General features: G+C 40.5%; 1 protein-coding gene across 2 annotated transcripts in view; it reads right to left on the reverse strand.

The window, feature by feature from the left end:
- LOC128641274 (flavin-containing monooxygenase 5) overlaps positions 1–20920 on the reverse strand; it is a 69746-nt gene that overhangs the window by 32607 nt on the left and 16219 nt on the right. The window contains exons 1-2 of one of the 2 annotated variants that reach the window (XM_053693866.1): positions 5942–6886; positions 5347–5484 (exon numbers count right to left, since the gene is read on the reverse strand). In XM_053693866.1, the coding sequence (XP_053549841.1) occupies positions 5347–5484; positions 5942–5953 (150 nt within the window). In that variant the 5' untranslated portion in view covers positions 5954–6886. Of the gene's footprint in view, positions 1–5346; positions 5485–5941; positions 6887–20920 lie in introns of those variants that run through there. The other variant, XM_053693867.1, reaches the window with a different exon arrangement.

Below are 20920 nucleotides of genomic sequence, written 5' to 3' on the forward strand. Positions count from 1 at the left end.
GCTCTCTTGGGAAGCAAGCTGCACACAGCATGTTCCTCTAGCTCCTCCCAACGGAAGTCTTCCATCGAATATTTGCCTTTAAGCAACAACCCAGATTTTCCAGCAGGGCTAGATATGTGACCTTTTGGTCTCTGGGAAAAGCAGGGACTGACCTCTATTAAAGCGCTATTAGATCCACTTACCCGCTCGGTCAAAACTTTTGCCGCTTTGCAGAGAGAATTTAATTTGCCAAATAATCACTTCTACGCTTACCTACAAGCACGACACTATATAAGGGTTGTGGTCAGAGACAATGAAAATTTCTGGGAGGGATCACCCTTTCGTTTATCACAGTCGTTATTTAAAATGGGTAGGTTTTCTTTATCAGAGATTTACCAGGACCTGATGCAGAAACGTTTGCAGCTCATGCTACCTAATCTATTGTCAGGATGGGAGAGGGGTTGGAGGCAATTTCCTGGGGGGATCTGATAGATAGCATGCAAAAAAACAAGAAAGGCCACCTTGCTCAGGGAATCACAAACTCAGATTACACATAGAACATACTTGAGACCTAGGACCTTAGCTAAATGGGACCCTAATTGCGCCAATAGGTGCGTTAAATGTTCTCTTGAATCCCCAAATCTATTGCATTACATATGGTCATGCCCCAAGGTTCAACAATTCTAGGGTAAGATCTAATATTGGATTCAGAGAAAATTAAATATTCCTATCACCTTGCACCCTGACACCATTCTGTTTCTGAAATGGGACACACAATTTAGGCAATATGACTCGGTGTTGAGCCTTGTGATAATATTGGTTAGAAAATGTATATTGAAATTTTGGACTAACAATTCTCCTCCTTCTGTTGCATGATTTACGAATACGCTACAGTTACAAATGTTTACTGAACAACTAGATGTAAGAGCGGATGTGCAAACCAGGCTGAGCCTTTTTTTAAGAAAATGACGTAGACTTATATTAACATTTAAATTGGAAATTCTGAGACAAATTTTAAGGCGTTTTAGAGACACGTCTATATTTCTGGAAGACTATCTAAAGGGAGAATGGTCACTCATTAAGACCCACCTGGTTGGCTCTGTTTGGGAGTGTTAATGTAATGGCTGAGTGTTTGTGTAGCCTTGAGTGTTGCTCTACTCCCACCCCTCTCTCTCGCTCCGTCTTTCCCCCCTCCTCTCTTTTTTTTTTCCACTGGGCCCTGTCGATATGCTCATGTTCACCCATGTTTCAAATATGGGTAGTAGCTTAGATTGTTAAGGAAGTTTAGTTTAGTTAGTTTAACCCTTTGAGTGCTAATGACGGCTCTGAGCCGTCACAGAGTTTCCCACTCTGGTGCTAATGACGGCTCAGAGCCGTCACTAGCACTCTCCCACCTTGAAGGAGATCTGGGGGCTCCTACCCTGGCGATCGTGCCTGTAGAGTGACAGGCATCGCCGGGGCTTCCCGTTATGCGTGGTGACATAACACGCAATAACGTGATGACGTCACAGCGCAACTTTATTTATACTTAACAATGTTAAGTATAGGAGCAGGGGGCATGCTGCTTAGAAGCCTGTATCTCAGACATCTAAGCAGCTACAGACCCCCAAGACCCACCATTGAAAAGGTAATCACCTAACCTTTCCAACAGTGTAAGTCTTAGGGGTCTGAAAAAAGTAAATTAAAAAGTTAAAAAAAAATTGTTCAAAAATAAAAAAAATCTTAGCACCCAGGTGCGAAAGTGCTTAGCAAAATGACAGATGTATTGATTGCTATGTTATGTAATGTGACACCTGTTGTATTCACCATCTTTGCATGGTACTTTTGCATGACTGTACAATTCTTCTCTCTCAGTTCATTCTCACGGCAGCCTGATGAAAAAAAACGGTAAAGGAGACTTACAAGACAGAGCTGAAAGCACAGAAGCAAAGCAAGAAATGGCTAAAGAACCTTCCAAGTCACTAGTTGAAGATTTATACCATGCATAGGCTCAACAGGAGGAGCTCCAAGAACTCTTAAGATCAAATTGGAACTCCAAGTTGGAATATCAGGTTGAATAACAGGTTTTATACAGATCAAAGCCAAAACAATGTTTTATCAGAAATTCTGAACAAAGGTAGGCGTGTTAGAAATGTTAGTAATCTTCCAATGATACAGACCAGGCAGAAATTGGACTCTTCAGAGAACTGGCAGATAAACGTTTCTCCAAACCTTCCTGAAGAAAATCAAGAATTAAAGGAATTTTAGAGGATTTCCAATGACAATCCCTAGCAGCACATTATGCTAGATGTGTTCTCCATACATTGTGGTAGATACATCTGGTACTAGCTTCTTCACTTGATTTAAGGTCTCAACCGCCTTATCAGATAACCAAGATCATGAATTTAATCTGTTAGTTCGAGGTTAGTATCGCTCCAGGTATGGACCCAGTGACTGAGAAGAGGCTAAAAATAAATACACTGTCTCAACATGCTGGATAGAACCAAGCATGCGACTCAAAAATCAGCAGCTGAATAAGAAGAGAAAGATGCAGGAGAGTGTAAAAAACTGGAATTACCAGATAGCAACAAAAGGTGGTATAATTCAGGCAAAGGTCCAATAACAGAACTGACAGCAAGAAATAGTATCACAAAGCGAAAGGTGGTCAAAGTTCAAGCAGAGGTCCGACAACAGTACTGCAGCGAAGTACAAAATCATAATGCTGGAGAGTGGTCAAAGTTCAAGCAGTGGTCTGGTCAGTGGTCAAAGTTCAAGCAGTGGTCTGGCAAGCTGGCAGCAAGGTACAGAATTACAAGTCTGGAGAGTGGTCAAAGTTTAATCAAAGAATTTAGCAACAGAACAAATGAAGCAATAGTACACCCAGAATATCGAAAACCAGACAAGGAATTATTCCTAAGGCGCCTTATAAAAAGGTAGTAGTGTGGGAAAGATCACAATCTAAAACAGGTGAACGGATCTGAAAAGAGCTGCAGGAACCGGAAGAAAAACAATAACATAGTGAGTAGCGATTATTCTATGGATGGTGAGCCCAGCAGTTTTATGTCCCTTTAATAACCCTGAAGATGAAACTTATACCTCTGGATTTCCAATCCAAAAAACCAAATGCACAGGATTAATGACAATCAGATGGCAATGTAGTGGGGTTGAGTGATTACATCACATATAGAAGGGTCTGTATGTTGATCCCTTTTACTAGTGTGCAGTGATGCTAAAAGGTTAAGTGTGCAATTAACATGTAATTTGTGTATGTAACAGCCAACAGCTCTTGGGGGGTACCCGGTAATAAATAGAAAAGTGTTGTCTGGGGTTTATTATGTCCTTTAAGCTGTGGAATTTGATAAGTAAACAAATTCACCCCTAAATGTGTTGTTAAAGGGACAGTATACACCAATTTTCAAATAAATGCATGTAGTAGACACTACTATAAAGAAGAATATGCACAGATACTGATCTAAAAATCCAGTATAAAACTTTTTAAAAACGTACTTAGAAGTTCCAAGTTTAGCACTACTGATGAGGTTAGGCTGGGACACCCACTGAAATGGGCTGGAAAAACAATAAGAAAAGACACTCCCCCTCCACCCGCATATGAAAAGACAGAATATACAAACAGGAGCAAGCAGGAACCTGTAGACATCAGTATGCATCTGACAGTGCAGGGCTTGATAAGGAGTCTGAAAATCAGCACAACATTATTAAAAAAAAATAAACAGAACTTTGCATTGTTACAAAAACACTTCCAGATGGGCTGTATAAATGTATCATCTACAAAACATTTATGCAAAGAAAAATCTAGTGTATAATGTCTCTTTAAAGGGACATGAAACCCCCTAAAAATATTTCATTATTCAGATAGAACATACAATATTAAACAACTTTCCAATTTACTTGTATTATCAATTGTGCTTCATTCTCTTGTTATCCTTTATTGAATGAGCACTACTGGGAACTAGCTGAACACATCAGTATGCCATTGACAAGAGGCATATATGTAGAGCCACCAATCAGCAGCTAGCTCCTGAGCCTGCCTATGTATGATTTTGAACAAAGGATACCAAGAGAACTAATCAAATTAGATAATAGAAGTAAATTGGAAAGTCATTTAAAATTGTATATTCTATCTGAATCATGAAATATTTTTTTATGGGTTTCATGTGGAAGATGGAATCTTATCAATAAAACAGGACTGGCACGTGTTAATTATAGGACAAACAGTGCTGCAGATAAATACAAATGACCATTAAATACATTGGAATTAAATAACCGACAAACACACAATAAAAGGACAATACAACAGCACTTACTTTGATTTTAAAATGAGCAGTAGAATATTTTCTGGCAAACTTAAAGGAAAACTAAACCCAATTTTTTTCTTCAATGATTCAGATAGAGAAGCAATTTTAAGCAACTTTCTAATTTACTCCTATTATCAATTTGTCTTCGTTCTTTTGCTATCTTTATTTAAAAAGCAGGAATTTAAAACTTTAGGTTCAGCACCATGGATAGCGCTGGCTTATTGGTGACTACATTTAGCAAACCAATAAGCAAATGAAACCCAGGTTCTAAATTAAAAAATGGGCCAGTTCCTTAGCTTCACATTTCTGCTTTTTAAATAAAGATACCAAGAGAACAAAGAAAAAAATAGAAAGTTGCTTAAAATTGCTGAATCATGAAAGAAAAAAATGGGTTTAGTGTCCCTTTAATCCAATTTTCCCTCTCCCTGTATCATGTGACAGCCATCAGCCAATCACAAAATGAACATACGTAAATACTGTGAACTCTTGCACATGCTCAGTAGGAGCTGGAGCCTCAGACATTGTGCATATTTGATCATGGAAATATATTGAAAAGATTCTATATTTTTAAAATTGCTTCTTTACCTGAATCATGAAACTCAAATGTTGTCTTTAGTGCCCCTTTAACCCTTTAGTGACAGGGTTAAAGTGCCTACATCGGAACACCTGTTCCGATGTAGACAAATTGAAACTACGCGATCGTGCATACGATCGCGAGATTTCAATTATTGGATCGCATCTGGGGGGCGTCCCTACAACCCTAGGAACGCCCTCCAGACCGCGATCAAGTCCTTGAAGCACAGAAGGCTTCAGGACAGCCGTTTGTTATGACGTTCTATTCCGTCATAACGGCTTTAAAGCCCAGTGTAATTATGACGGAATAGAACGGTATAACGGCGTTAAAAGGTTAACTTGCAGATAATGAACACATGATACATTGTCATCATCTACCTGTTTTATATACGTTTTCTAATTCAGTGATTAGTTGCTGATAGATATTGTGTGTATATATAAAATACTTTAATACCCCATTAATATATTACAGTAGCTGTGTCACTTCTCATGCACGTACCTTGTATCTCCAGAGCCCACCAATGTCATCGGTCTTTTCATAGCATGTTGGTTCCAGACCTTCATCGAGACAACATTTAATGGCGACTAAACCACTGGCGCCGGCTCCAATCACTGCAACTGTCTTTGTCATGGTCCCCTGAGAGCACAACAAAAAACACGATTAGAAATTTAGTATGTTTAAAGGGATATAAAACCCAAACATTTTCCGTTATGATTCAGACAGGGCATGCATTTTTACAAAAGTTTCCAATTTACTTTTATTGTCAAATTTGCTTTATTCCCATGATATTCTATGTTGATGAGATACCTAGGTAGCATCTGGTGCACTACATGACAGGAAATGATGCTGCCCTCTACTGTTCATGCAAATGGATAATATTCTTCCAAAACTGCTGCCAGCAAAAAAATGATAATAGAAGTAAATTAGAAAATTGTTTTTATAAATTGCATCTTCTATCTGAAATTTGGGTTTCATATCCTTAACTGGAACTGTGCTAAAAATGTATTTGTACCTTTACAGGTTTAGTTTACCAGTAAGTCATTTTTTGGAGGGATTTCTGCAGATAGAATTTATAATGTTATTTCATACTTACTTGTAAACCCATAAACCATAGCAGCAGATGCAATAGCTCAGTTTTTCTCACAAATATACATTCAGGAATGCTTCACACAGGTGTATCATCGTTTAGATACATCAGAATTGTGCTGTTCTCTAAAGTGTCTTGCGACAGGAGTGTCACAATCCACATCTTCTATAGATCTCAAGTGTTGTAAAAACCGGTCTTTTAGGGACCTTTTTGTTTTACCTGTATACTGTTTCCAGCAAATGAGGCAAGTTAGTAAGTACACTACATGAGTAGTGGAGCAATTGATGAAAAATGTTATATTATGTTCCATTGTTGTTGAAGTTGATCTAAATTTGGGTCCTTCTGTAACATGATTACAGAAGGACCCAAATTTAGATCAACTTCAACAACAATGGAACACTTTAGAGAACAACACAATTCTGATGTAACTAAACTAGCTGTACAGGGCATTGATCATGTCCCGTTCTGGAAAAGAGGAGGGGACAGGGAAAACAAATTAAATAAAAGAGAAATCTACTGGATCTTTTCACTAAACACCAGTAGTCCCTATGGCCTCAATATAAGAAGAGATCTTGATACCTTCATCTAATATTATTGTTGTTTCTATCAATTAGCGCAATATAGACAATTTTAGTCTTTATTTGACTTTGCCTATTCTAGTACTAATAAATACTCCCTTGTAAATTTCAATAGATTAGATTACATTTAAATAATTCTCAGCCTATTACTAAAATATTCTCAGCCTATTTTTATTAAAATATAACTTTAAAATTATCAATAATATTTAGGTTTAGGAAAGGAGTCATAATTAGTTGTTTTAACACATACACTATTTCCTCTATGGTACTTTGTATAGGTGTATATACCTTTAACAATATAGGTGCTAGTCTCCTTCCTTTTTTCCTTTAAAGGGACACTAAACCCAAAATATTTATTTCATGATTCAGGTAGAGAATACAATTTTATACAACATTCCAATTTACTTCTATTATGTAATTTGCTTCATTCTTTAGATATCATTTGTTGAAGAAATAGCAATACACATGGGTGAGCCAATCACACAAGGCATCTATGTGCAGCCACCAATCAGGAGCTACTGAGCCTATCTAGATATGCTTTTTAGCAAAGGATATCAAGAAAATAAAGCAAATTAGATAATAGAAGTAAATTAGAAAGTTGTTTAAAATGACATGCTCTTTCAAAATCCTGAAAGAAAAAATTTGGGTTTCATGTCACTTTAAATAGGTGTGCACAGGTGTTTCCATATGCAGTGATCAAGTGCTGAGGCACGAAACATGTTTGCAAACTGGTGTCTCTGTACACACTGAGTTTACTTTTAAACTCTTTTCTTTTTGGTGCTACAATGTAATTTTTATCTTGGATTTATTAAACTTTTGTATTTTATCAGAGCAGGTGTCTTTTGGACTGTTTGCGCTATACCTTTCCTATTGGTTCATTTATGTGTTACATGAGTGTTTGCAGACACTCGGATTAAGGAGCTGCGGCAGTTCTAAGCCTTCCTGCACCCACCCACTCTCCATTGTGCCGGTCAGAGGTCACAACGGACCACGCCGAGGATCGTCAAACTACAGAGAGGAGAGAGACACTTAGGTAAGCTGTGCTTTGTGGTATAGGCTTTTGTTTCTATATATATATATATATATATATATATATATATATATACACACACACATATATAAATTACACACTCATGCATATATTTATTATTGTTATTATTCTTTATTTATGGGTACAAAAGATAAAAGTACAACGATGATACAATTTTTTTAAAAAGCAGGACAAAATTTATCAAAAAAATACAAGGGGAATTGAGGGCCCTATTCCTATGGGAACTTACAATCTAGAAGGGTAGGAGGGTGAGAAACAGGAGGTGAGGATGATATTAGTACAGAGTTAGATTAGGGCAATTATTAGGCAAGTGGAATTCATTGTTACTGAGTTGGGTGGTAGGCTTCCCGGAACAAAAAGGTCTTTATGGAGCATTTAAAGGACGACAGACTAGGGCAAAGTCAGACAAAGCGAGGAAGTGCATTCCAGAGGGTTGGTGCCGCATGAGAGAAGTCCTGTAGTCTAGCATGGGTGGCGGTGATGGTAGAAGATGCAAGGAGCAGGTCATTGTTGGCTTTTAGGGGCAGGCTGGAGTATATTTGTTGATGAGTGAGGACAGGTAGTGGGGCAGCGTTGGTGAGGGCTTTGTAGGTCAGGGTGAGAATTTTGCATTTAATTCTGCTGTGAATGGGGAGCCAGTGAAGGGACTCACAGAGAGGTGAGCAGATACAGAGCATTGAGAAAGGTGGATTAGCCTGGCAGAGGCATTTAGGATGGAATGAAGTGGGGGGGGGAGGAAGGCCAGTGAGAAGGTTATTGCAGTAGACAAGTCAGGAAATTACCAGGGCGTGGATTAGCTGCTCAGTAGTGTCAGTGCTCATAAATGGAAGAATTTTGGAGATATTGCGTAGGTATTTGTGGCAGGATGAAGAGAGCTATTGGATGTGGGGTATAAAGGACAGATTAGAGTCATGTGTAACTCAGAGGCAGCAAACGTGGGGTGATGGAGAGATAGCGGTGCCACCAACAGTGATAGAAAAGTTAGAAATCTGAGTAGAATTAGAGGTGGGGATTAGAAGGAGCTCAGTCTTGGACATGTTAATTTTTAGGTGGTGAGGGGCCATCCAGGAAGAAATGCCAGAAAAGCAGTCGCTGACGTGAGAAAGGACAGAAGGAGAGATAGAAGGGGTGGAGAGGTAGATCTGAGTGTAATCAGCATAGAGGTGATATTTGAAGCCATAGCTGTTGATAAATTTACCCAGTGAAGAAGTATAAATAGAGAAGAGTAGAGGACCCAGGGCAGAGCCTTGAGGTACCCCAATAGACAGAAGCAATGAAGAGGAGGAGTTGCCATCAAATGAGACACAAAAGGACCTGTTAGAGAAATAAGAGTGGATCCAGGAGAGGGCAGTGTCACAGAGACTAAGAGAGTTGAGAGTCTGTAGGAGGAGGGGATGGTCAACAGTGTCAAAGGCAGCAGAGAGGTCAAGTAAGATAAGTATAGAGTAGTGGCCGTTGGTTTTAGCAGAAAGAAGGTGTGGGGACAGAAGCCAGATTGAATGGGGTCAAGCAAGGGGTTGGAGAGCAGGAAGCAGGTTAGGCAGTTGAAAACTAGTTTTTCCAGGAGTTTTAAAGCTAGTGGAAGCAGTAATATGGGGCGGTAGTTTGCAGGAGAATTGGGGTTGAGGGAGGGTTTTTTGAGGATGGGGAAACCTATGCATCTTTTAAAGAAGATGGGAATTAACTGGTAGAAAGGGATAGGTTGAATATGTGAGTAAGAGCTGGAGTGAGGGTGGAAGACAGAGAAGGTATTAGATGTGAAGGGATGGGGTCAAGTGGGCAGGTAGAGAGGAAGACAATAAGGCACCCACTTCATTCTCAGTGGTTGGGGGGGGGAAGATGCAGAGAGTGGCAGAGGAGGTGACCGGGGGTGAAGATGGAATATTGCAGGATTGTGTTGGGATGTTGCTTTAGATGGTAAGTGTTTTGTTTAATAAGAAGTCTGCCAGGTCTTGAGCATAAAAGGCAGATGAAGGGGGTGGTGCAAGTGGGAAGAGAAAAGAGATGAAAGTATAGAAGAGTTGTTTAGGGTTTGAGGCGTGAGTAGATATAAGAGAAGTAGGTTTGCTTGGCTAAGCTTAGGCCAGAGGTGTAAGAGTGAAGAATGAACTTATAGGGGATGAAATCAGTTTCAGAGCAAGAATTCCTCCAGGCACGCTCAGCAGTGTGGGAGAATTTTTGTAGGTGGCATGTTTGCCGAGAGTGTCAGGGCTGGAACAGGCCACATGGGTTTTTGCATAGTTGGGGAGGAGGAAGAGTGTCTAGTGCAGAGGAAAGAGTATGGTTATAGTGGGTTGTAGCAAGATCAGAGCAGAATATTGTGGAAGTGTGGGGGAGGAGTTTTCGAATAAGGTTGGAAAAACTCTAAAGGATACACAGCGTGCAGATTTCTAAAATTGCGGGGGGAGAAGTAGGTTTAGACTGTACATTATGATTAAAGGTGAGCAGATGGTGGTCTGAGATGGGAAACGGGCGACAGGTGACATCAGAGATAGAGTTTGTGAGAGAGAGAAGTTTAGAGGCAGCAGCAGCAGATGGGTTATCAATAAGATAAGAATAAGAGCAGGTGTATTTGTAGGCCGAAAGTGAGGAAGCCAGGTGGTAAAGTTATCAAGAAATTGGGAGGCTGGTCCGGGGGGGGGGGGGGGCGATAGATAACTGCCACTCTGAGGGAGAGAAAGGAGAACAGGCAAATGCACTGGACATCAAAGGTGTCAAGGTTTTTTCCCTGTTTTGTTTGCCATGTGCTACTGGCAGCCATTTTACTCACCTTTCTTGCTGAATCTGGTTCAGAGTGTGTGATGCTGCTCATTTCCTGCACGCCCTCTTATGGCTAGACTGTTGTACATCATCCGTGTGAGACAGGTTGCAGTCTCAGAATTGTGATGCATTCACTTATTATTTAAAGGGCCTCTGTTCAGTATGCTTTGCCCTTGTGTTGTCTCAGACCTGTTTGTGAGTTCCTGTGTATTACCTGGCTAGTCTGACGTCTCTTCTGGTTCCTGATCCCTAGCTTGTTCTTGACTTTCCTGTTCTCCTTGTTCCTTATTCCGGCTCATCTGACCACTCGCTTTGGCTCCTGACTCAGCTCGTCTGACTACCAACTCTGGTTTTGACTCCTGGCTTGTTATTTGACTTGTGGACTTTTTATTATTTTTGTTATTAATAAAGGTGTGATTATTCTTGCACTTCTTGTCTTAGTCTGATTCCTGGCACCCTGACATTACGCAAGGGCCATGAATCCTGATGGTTCTAATAATCCACCTTTACCTAAATCATTTCCAGGATTGATGAACAGGATCACCGCTTCAATTTGCACTAGCCCTGCAAACCCTGCTGACTCGCACTGCCCATTTGGACCAGAGTGTCCGACAAGTTATGGCTGCTCCAGTTTCCGCTGTTGCCCTAGTCCTACCAGGAGCATGTCCGGTTCTGCACCTCTACCTCAGCGTTATGGAGGCGATCCTTATCAGTGCAGAGGGTTTTTGAACCAGGTGTGCATTTTCTTTGAGATGTTATCTCAGGCGCTTCCCTCTGACAGAGCTAAGTGGGATTTCTCATCTCTTTACTCTCTGACACAGCCCTTGTCTGGACTAATCCCTTATGGGAGACTAATAAACCTGTGATTTCTAATTACCCTGAAATTGTGGCCTCCTTTCGAAGGGTATTTGATGTTCCGGCTCGCTCCTCTTCTGCTGCCAAATGACTCATGTCCATTCAGCAAGGTACGAGATCTGTTGCTCAGTATGCCATTGAGTTCCGCACGCTTGCCGCACAGGTTGGTTGGAACAATGAAGCCCTTGTTGCTGCATTTTTTCATGGGCTTTCTGATGTGATTAAAGATGAAGTTGCTACCAGAGATTTACCAGAGAATCTTGAGGCTTTGGTGTCTTTTTTAATTCTTATTGACATCAGAATCAGAGAGAGGCCCTCTTTCAAGGAGCGCTTGTGGAAGCCTCCTGTACCTTTGTCTCCTACGTTGTCGTTCCCACCCATGCCTCCCTCTCCTCCCATGTCTCCTGGTCCCGAGTCACCAGGTACTGCTGTGCCGAGGCAGTTGGGATTTACACATCTCTGCGGCAGAGAGGGCCTTTAGGAGGAGGGAGGGGCTCTGTCTCTATTGCGGGTTACAGGGTCACATTTTAAAGTTTTGTCCTACACGGCCGGTTAAACGCTCGCACATAGGGTCCTGTCAGGGGCAGACCTTGGGTGGTTTATACTCATCCCCGGAACCGCTATAGGAGAAACCTTTGGTCACGATTGTCCTTTCCTGGGTGGACTCCTACATAGTCACCCAGGCTCTTGTTGACTCCGGTGCTGCGGGCTATTTCATTGACAGTGATTTTGTATCACAGCACTTCATTCCTGTATTGCCTAGGTCCGTTCCGCTTGCTATTGAGGCCATTGATGGCAGGCCTCTTCAGCCTGCACTCGTTACTCACGAAACCACTCTGTTATCCATGGCTGTTGGGGGATCTTCATTTTGAAACCCTCCAGTTCCAGGTGATTAACTCTCCACATTTTCCAGTTGTTCTGGGTTATCCCTGGCTCCAAAAGCACAATCCCAGTCTCAACTGGCGTAGGTCCGAAAATTTTGTTGTGGTCTCCGCAATGTATTTCAATGTTTTCTTACAGCGCTGAAAGTGTGGACCTATAGCTCCTGTCTATAGTGGGTCCCCAGGTGCCCACTTTTAGAAAATATGTGTCAAAACGTGGTTTAGAAAGGAGCGCCAAATCTTGGCGAGGTCTGGTGCGGTATAGGTGTGAAAATATGGTATTCTGTCTGAAAAAATGTATAGCGCTATAGCTCAGCTACAATTATGGTAGTTGTGCTGTATAGATGTGTAGGTTTTGATATCTAGATATAAGATCTAAGAGTGGCACAGTTGATACATAAAAGCATTTAATACATATTAAACATATAAAACAAGGGTGTCGTTTAAAATATATTTTAGCAGAACGGCAAGAAATAATGTGTAAAAACACAAACACATAAATATCTATAAAAATCTATAAAAACACGCGTGTTTTGCTTTTTAGCTGTATGTATAATGTCTCATAAAGTTCGTCTCATATATAGTTGTGTTGGCATAAATCAGAAAATGATAAACAATAAAAAATAATAAAAAACAATGAAAAGTAAATAATGTCCAATAATCCCTTCTCAAAGTTAAGAGATATATAAAAAAAGGGTAAGTAGTGTCCAAAAATCCCTTCTCAAAGTTAAGAGATATAAATAGATTTTCACATGTGTATCCAAAAAATAATAAACTGTCCAAATTTAGGTGTTGTCCAAAAACGTGGTATAAATGAATAGTGCAAATCCAGCAGATTCAAAAGTTCTATTAAAAAAGCTTTGCAAAAAACATTTCAAAGAAACATTTAAAAAACATCAAAATGAAGGTAGATGAAAAAAGGTTCTATCAAAATATGGTGACAAAGAATAATCCGTGAAGTCAATCCAAAATAGTGATAAAAATAAGTCCAAAAAAGATGTAAAATATCCAAAAGATAAAAAACAAAAAATAAATGATTAGTATGTGCACAAACTAGTGAGAGTGATCCCAAAAAGGGGGCTTATGTGGAGGGGTTATGTTTCCATGTAGAAAAATTATTTGCTGTATAAAAAGTAAAAATAAAAATAAAAATAAGCAAAAATACAAAAATATAAATAAAAATAATCCTAGGGAATCTTCAAACCCTGAAAATAAAAGATAATAACAATAGTGTAATACTGTATTATAATTCAACAATCAAGGAATAAATAGCTCACCATAGCTCTGTCAACGCGTTTCGGCCCACAAGAGAGGCCTTTATCAAGACTATAGTATGGTGTGGGTGAGCTGAAGACTTTATACCTTTCTCTAACCAATCAAATTGCATTGAAATTGCGCCAAATTTTTGCGCCAAAATTTCGCGCCAAAAATGTGGTACCGGAAGTGTTGAGCCGGAAGTGCTCATCTGTATATCAAAAAGAGTTCACATTTGTCTCAGTATCATTTAGATAAGGCTTTTATTTTAACATTGTCTATGTTGTTCCTAATGTGCTTATTCGTGTTATGTGCCTTAGTAGTTAGCTGTGGGGTCAAATGTTATGGTTTGCCGGTGTTTTTTTAACCGGAAATGGCCGCTAAGATGTAAACATCCGGTAAAGCTATATCGGATGTTATGGGTGAGACGGAAGTGGTATTTACTCTGCACCAATCAGATCCGGAGGGGCAGAAAGCAGTTATCCCACATATATAGCCAGTTTTACAACTTGGCATGAAACATGTGACAAATTACCGGTACGTTTCTGAACCGGAAGTAGCCGGAAAAAGTAAGATACTTTAACATCCGGTAAGATTGAGCCGGATGTTGCACTTTACCGTTCATGGTTAAACCGGAAGTGGTGTGTATCCTAGCCTATTCAAATTTAAAGGGACAAAGAGTGTTAACCTTGGTATTTGTCTAGTGAACAAAATCAATGTAGGGATCACGGTACAGAGAGTTTATATTGTAAAATACACAGTTTATATATATTGGAAAATATATATATATATCGAAAAATACATAATCTAATAAATAGAGATCTAAAAACCTTAAAGGAACTTTTGGAAACTGTCTAAAAAACTTTTTAGGATAAAAATATAAAAGATATGTAGTATAAAAAAAAACTTTTTTACAATGCATCTATGATTGGTTAGAAAATCTGTAGAAGGAGTACATTTGTATCAACCTGTATTCTCTTTTTGTCATGTGCAATATTGGGTTTTGGAAGTCTTATTTTCTATCTAAATGTGCCTGGTATAAAAATTAGTTAGCCGTGTGCGCACTATGATAGGAGTTTTTTGAAATCTGATGTGGATATGAAGGAGACTTGTCTCATACAAGTATATGAATGTATTTATGTAGATTGTGAGATCAATGGGTACTTATATCGATCTAATTGATTAGTTGTCTTTTGGGGAATTGTGAATTTAAATTTGTTATGAGATGTATTCATGTTATTGGTATTGGGATTATGTTACCTCTATACACATTTTAAATTGTGTTTATATTCTTATGAAGAGTCAGGCTTCGGTTACTTTCTAACTTATTCTGTTAGATATTTCCCAGATGGAGAGGTTGCTAAGTCAAGTATCAGAACTAATCTTGTGTCTCATATGCTGTTGACATATTAGGGGATCATATCTTGTTAATGTTATTGGCATCTCATATGCTGTTGACATATTAGGGGATCATATCTTGTTAATGTTATTGGCATCTATATAGTCTCTCTGTTTGGATAATAAGGTTTGTTGGAACTCATCTTATGGCTATTTGAGTAGAGCAATAAAAATAAAGATGATTAGATTGGCTTTAGAGATCTATTTATATCTCTTAACTTTGAGAAGGGATTTTTGGACACTACTTACCCTTTTTTTATATATCTCTTAACTTTGAGAAGGGATTATTGGACATTATTTACTTTTCATTGTTTTTTATTATTTTTTATTGTTTATCATTTTCTGATTTATGCCAACACAACTATATATGAGACGAACTTTATGAGACATTATACATACAGATAAAAAGCAAAACACGCGTGTTTTTATAGATTTTTATAGATATTTATGTGTTTATGTGTTTTTACACATTATTTCTTGCCGTTCTGCTAAAATATATTTTAAACGACACCCTTGTTTTATATGTTTAATATGTATTAAATGCTTTTATGTATCAACTGTGCCACTCTTAGATCTTATATCTAGATATCAAAACCTCCGCAATGTATTTCCACTTGTCTTCGGAAACCAGTCAAAGTCCTGTACACTTCTTCGGTATCTCAATTGCCTGAGGAGTACCAAGAGTTCCAAGACGTTTTTGACAAGGTACGTGCCGGTACGTTGCCTCCTCAACGGTCTTATGATTGTACCATAGACCTGCAACTCGGAGCCAGTCCTCCTCGGGGCGGGGTTTACCCTCTCTCGGTTGCAGAGAATTGTGCTATGGAGGTGTATGTTGCCGATGCTCTGTCACAGGGGGATCATCCGCAAATCCTGCTCACCTGCAGGGGCTGGCTTCTTCTTTGTGAAGAAAAAGGGTGGTGAGTTAAGACCATGCAACGATTATAGGGGTCTTAATCTTACCATTAAGAATGCTTACCTTATTCCGCTCATTATGGAACTCTTTGACCGCCTCAAGGGAGCTACGGTCTTTTCTAAACTTGATTTGAGAGGAGCATACAATCTTGTTAGGATTAAGGAGGGCCACGAATGGAAAACAGCATTTAAGACCAGGAGCGGGCATTATGAGTATCTTGTAATGCCCTTTGGCCTAAGTAATGCTCCAGCTGTTTTCCAGGAATTTATTAATAATGTTCTACGAGATATGTTGCAACAGTGTGTTGTGGTGTACTTAGATGATATCCTCATACACTCAGCCACTCTTGAGGCTCATCGTTCTGATGTTACACAAGTACTTCAGAGACTACGTGAGAACGGCCTGTTTTGTAAACTCGAGAAATGTGAGTTTCATCAGACTCAAGTAACCTTTATAGGTTATGTAATCTCTGTTGCAGGGTTCTCCATGGATCCTGACAAGTTGTCCTGCAGTGGCCTCGCCCAGTTGGTCTTCTCTCTATTCAACGTTTTTTGTGCTTAGCCAATTACTATAGAAAGTTTATTAAAAACTTTTCTTCCTTGGTCAAACCTATCACTGACATGACCCGTAAGGAGAATGATCCACTCCATTGGTCACCTACTGCCAATAAGGCTTTTGAGAGTCTTAAGACTGCCTTTGCTGCCGGTCCAGTTATGGCTCATCCTAACTCTGTCCTGTCTTTTTTTCTTGAGGTCAATGTGTCTGAGACTGGAGTAGGTGCCCTCTTGTCTCAAAGTCCTACGCCTGACGGTTCCTTGCATCTGTGCGGTTTCTTCTCTAAGAAATTGTCTCCGGCAGAGTGCAATTATAAAATTGGTGACAGGAAATTACTGGCCATAATTTTGGCACTCAAGGAATGGAGGCATCTTCTCGAGGGTACTAGTGTACCAGTGCTCCTTCTTACTGACCACAAGAATTTGACTTATCTATCCGAAGCAAAACGTTTGTCGCCCCGACAGGCCAGATGGGCGCTATGTTTGTTTGTCTCAGTTTAATTATGTAGTCTCCTACCTGCCTGGTAGTAAGAATGTTAGGGCTGATGCCATCTTTCGTCAATTTTCGCCTCTGTCCAAGGAGGAGTCTGTACCTATTCTAGTTATACCTCCTGACCATATTTTGGCCACCATACATACTATTTTGACTTCTCCCTTAGGGGAGGAGATCCTGGCTGCACAAACCAATGCATCTCCTGAGAAACCTAGTGGTAAGTGCTTTGTACCTGAGAATCATAGAACTAAACTATTGCACACTTACCACTATCCTAAAGCCACAGGTCACCCGGACAAGAACCAAATGATTTGGTCTGTCACTTGACAATTCTGGTGGCCAGGTCTTTGTTCTGATGTTGCTGCATATGTTGCCTCCTGCTCAGTCTGTGCAAAGAATAAGACTCCTCGACTTCTACCTGTGGGGCTTCTTCCACCTATTGCTAATGGTGAGCGTCCTTGGACACATCTTTCCATGGACTTCATTGTCGAGCTCCCTGTTTCCAATGGCAATACTGTTATCCTAATGGTGGTTGACCGTTTTTCTAAAATGTCACATTGCATTCCCTTGAAGAAGTTGCCTACTGCTCAGGAGCTTGCTTCAATTTTTGCCCAGGAGGTCTTCTGTTTACATGGGTTACCCAAGGAGATAGTCTCGGACCGGGGTAACCAGTTTGTCTCCAGATTTTGGCGTTCCTTTTGTGCTCAAATGGGAATCCAGCTTTCCTTCTCCTCGGCATATCACCCTCAATCCAATGGGGCTGCGGAACGGTCTAATCAAGCTCTGGAACAGTTCCTCCGTTGCTATGTCTCAGATCACCACAATAATTGGTCTGAACTGTTACCTTGGGCAGAGTTTGCTCGTAATAGTGCAATTAATGCTTCCTCCCAGTTATCCCCAAATTATGGGTTTCAACCATCCTTGTTGCCCGATTCATTCATGTCCCTGGGAATTCCGGCTTTGGAGGAGCATCTCCAGCAACTCTGTTCCACGTGGCTGCAGATTCAGGATTGCCTTCATCGTTCTATGCAGCGCCAAAAATTCCAGGCTGATCGTAGGCGTCTGCCCGCACCTTCCTACCAGGTTGGTGAGAGGGTTTGGCTGTCCTCCCTCAACTTGAACCTTCGTGTGCCTTCCAATAAACTGGCTCCCCGTTATGTTGGTCCTTTTCAGATACGCTGACGGGTCAATCCTGTGGCCTATGCTCTTGACCTTCTTCCTGCATTGCGCATCTCCAATGTTTTTCATGTCTCCCTCTTTAAACCATTGGTTTGTAATTGGTTTACCACTGTGTTGCCTCGTCCCCGTCCTATCTTTGTTGACAACCATGAAGAATATGAGGTCAGCAGCATTATTGACTCTTGTATGTCCAGGGGTCGCATACAGTATTTGGTTCACTGGAGGGGTTACGGTCCGGAGGAGCCCTCCTCTGATGTTCATGCTCCCGCCCTCCTCCATGCTTTCAATGCCCATTTCCCCAATAAGCCTTTTGTCCTCCCGTGGGGGAGGGGTCATTGAGGGGAGGGTACTGTCAAGGTTTTTTCCCTGCTTTGTTTGCCATGTGCTGCTGGCAGCCATTTTACTCACCTTTCTTGCTAAAACTGGTTCAGAGTGTGTGATGCTGCTCATTTCCTGCACGCCCTCTTATGGCCAGACTGTTGTACATCATTTGTGTGAGACAGGTTGCAGTCTCAGAATTGTGATGTCATCACTTATTATTTAAAGGGCCTCTGTTCAGTATACTTTGCCCTTGCGTTGTCTCAGACCTGTTTGTGAGTTCCTGTGTATTACCTGGCTAGTCTGACGTCTCTTCTGGTTCCTGATCCCTGGCTTGTTCCTGACATTGCTGTTCTCCTTGTTCCTTATTCCGGCTCGTCTGACTACTCGCTTTGGCTCCTGACTCGGCTCGTCTGACTATCAGCTCTGGTTTTGACTCCTGGCTTGTAATTTAAATTGTGGACTTTTTATTATTTTTGTTATTAATAAAGGTGTGATTATTTTTGCACTTCTTGTCTTAGTCTGATTCCTGGCACCCTGACAAAAGGTGGAAAAGGAGAGAGATGGAAGAGGAGGCGGTACTGATAGGAGCAGGAGGGAGAGAGTAAGTTTACACACACACTCATATATATTACACACATATTACATATATATATGTATATATATATATATATATATATTACACACATATATATTACACACACACTCATATATAATACACACGCACACATACATTACACACACATGCATGTATTTTACACAAAAATACATACATATTATACACACATGCATATATATTACACACACATAAATATACACACAGAGATGCAACTGTATCTCACTGAAAAGGCTCAAAGAGGCCGAAACATATGTCTGGCGTTTGTTGTTTTCTCTTGTTCAGAGGAGAATTGCCTGGTATTTCGGGGCTGGACTGTCATTGGGCAGGATCCAAGGACGAACTGGGAATAAAACGCAGCCCTGGAAAGACCAGCCCTACAGAGTATGTAGAACAATGTGTGTGTATATATTTATATAAATATAAAACACCTACATAGAAACATTCATGCCAACCTAGAATTTTTCTTATTAAGAAATGTGTCTGTGTGGGTATCAGTGTGTTTTTCTTTGTGTGATTATACATAAGTACTGCCACCCTTCACAACAAATTAGCAAGAACATATAGTCACTACAACACAATAAAACAAGAACTCACACATACACCAATCTCACTTTCCAGGTTTCCCAAACATATACATTTGCAAAGGCACAAGGATATCACATTTGCAGACACACAGGCCCTTAAAGCCATATACACTCTGACATCCAGACACAAACGTTTCCAGCAACACACACTCACACAGAGCAGCTACCCCAGGCACAACACATACACACTGTAAAACACACACATTAACACCACACACTCGTACACAACAGCTAACCCAGGCACAACACAAACACACTGAAAAACACACACAGACATTAACACCACACACTCATACACAGAAGCTCCCCCAGGCACAACACATACACACTGTAAAACACACACAGACATTAACACCACACACACTCGTACACAACAGCTAACCCAGGCACAACACAAACACACTGAAAAACACACACAGACATTAACACCGCACACTCATACACAGCAGCTCCCCCAGACACAACACATACACACTGTAAAACACACACAGACATTAACACCACACACACTCATACACAGCAGCTCCCCCAGACACAATACATACACACTGTAAAACACACACAGACATTAACACCACACACTCATACACAGCAGCTCCCCCAGACACAACACATACACACTGTAAAACACACACAGACATTAACACCACACACACTCATACACAGCAGCTCCGCCAGGCACAACACAAACACACTGTAAAACACACACAGACATTAACACCACACACTCATACACAGCAGCTCTCCAGACACAACATACACACTGTAAAACACACACAGACATTAACACCACACACTCATTCACAGCAGATACCCAGGCACAACACATACACACTGTAAAACACACACAGACATTAACACCACACACACTCATACACAGCAGCTCCCCAGACACAATACATACACACTGTAAAACACACACAGACATTAACACCACACACACTCATACACAGTAGCTTCCCCAGACAAAACACATACACACTGTAAAACACACACAGACATTAACACCACACACTCATACACAGCAGCTCCCCCAGACACAACACATACACACTGTAAAACACAGACATTAACACCACACACTCATACACAGCAGTTCCCCCAGACACAATACATACACACTGTAAAACACACACAGACATTAACACCACACACACTCATACACAGCAGCTCCCCCAGACACAACACATACACACTGTAAAACACAGACATTAACACCACACACTCATACACAGCAGTTCCCCCAGACACAATACATACACACTGTAAAACACACACAGACATTAACACCACACACACTCATACACAGCAGCTCCCCCAGACACAACACATACACACTGTAAAACACACACAGACATTAACACCACACACTCATACACAGCAGATACCCAGGCACAACACATACACACTGTAAAACACACACAGACATTAACACCACACACTCATACACAGCAGCTCCCCCAGACACAACACATACACACTGTAAAACACAGACATTAACACCACACACTCATACACAGCAGTTCCCCCAGACACAACACATAC

Source organism: Bombina bombina, chromosome 10 (assembly GCF_027579735.1).
Source record: "Bombina bombina isolate aBomBom1 chromosome 10, aBomBom1.pri, whole genome shotgun sequence".
Classification (NCBI taxonomy): Eukaryota; Metazoa; Chordata; class Amphibia; order Anura; family Bombinatoridae; genus Bombina; species Bombina bombina.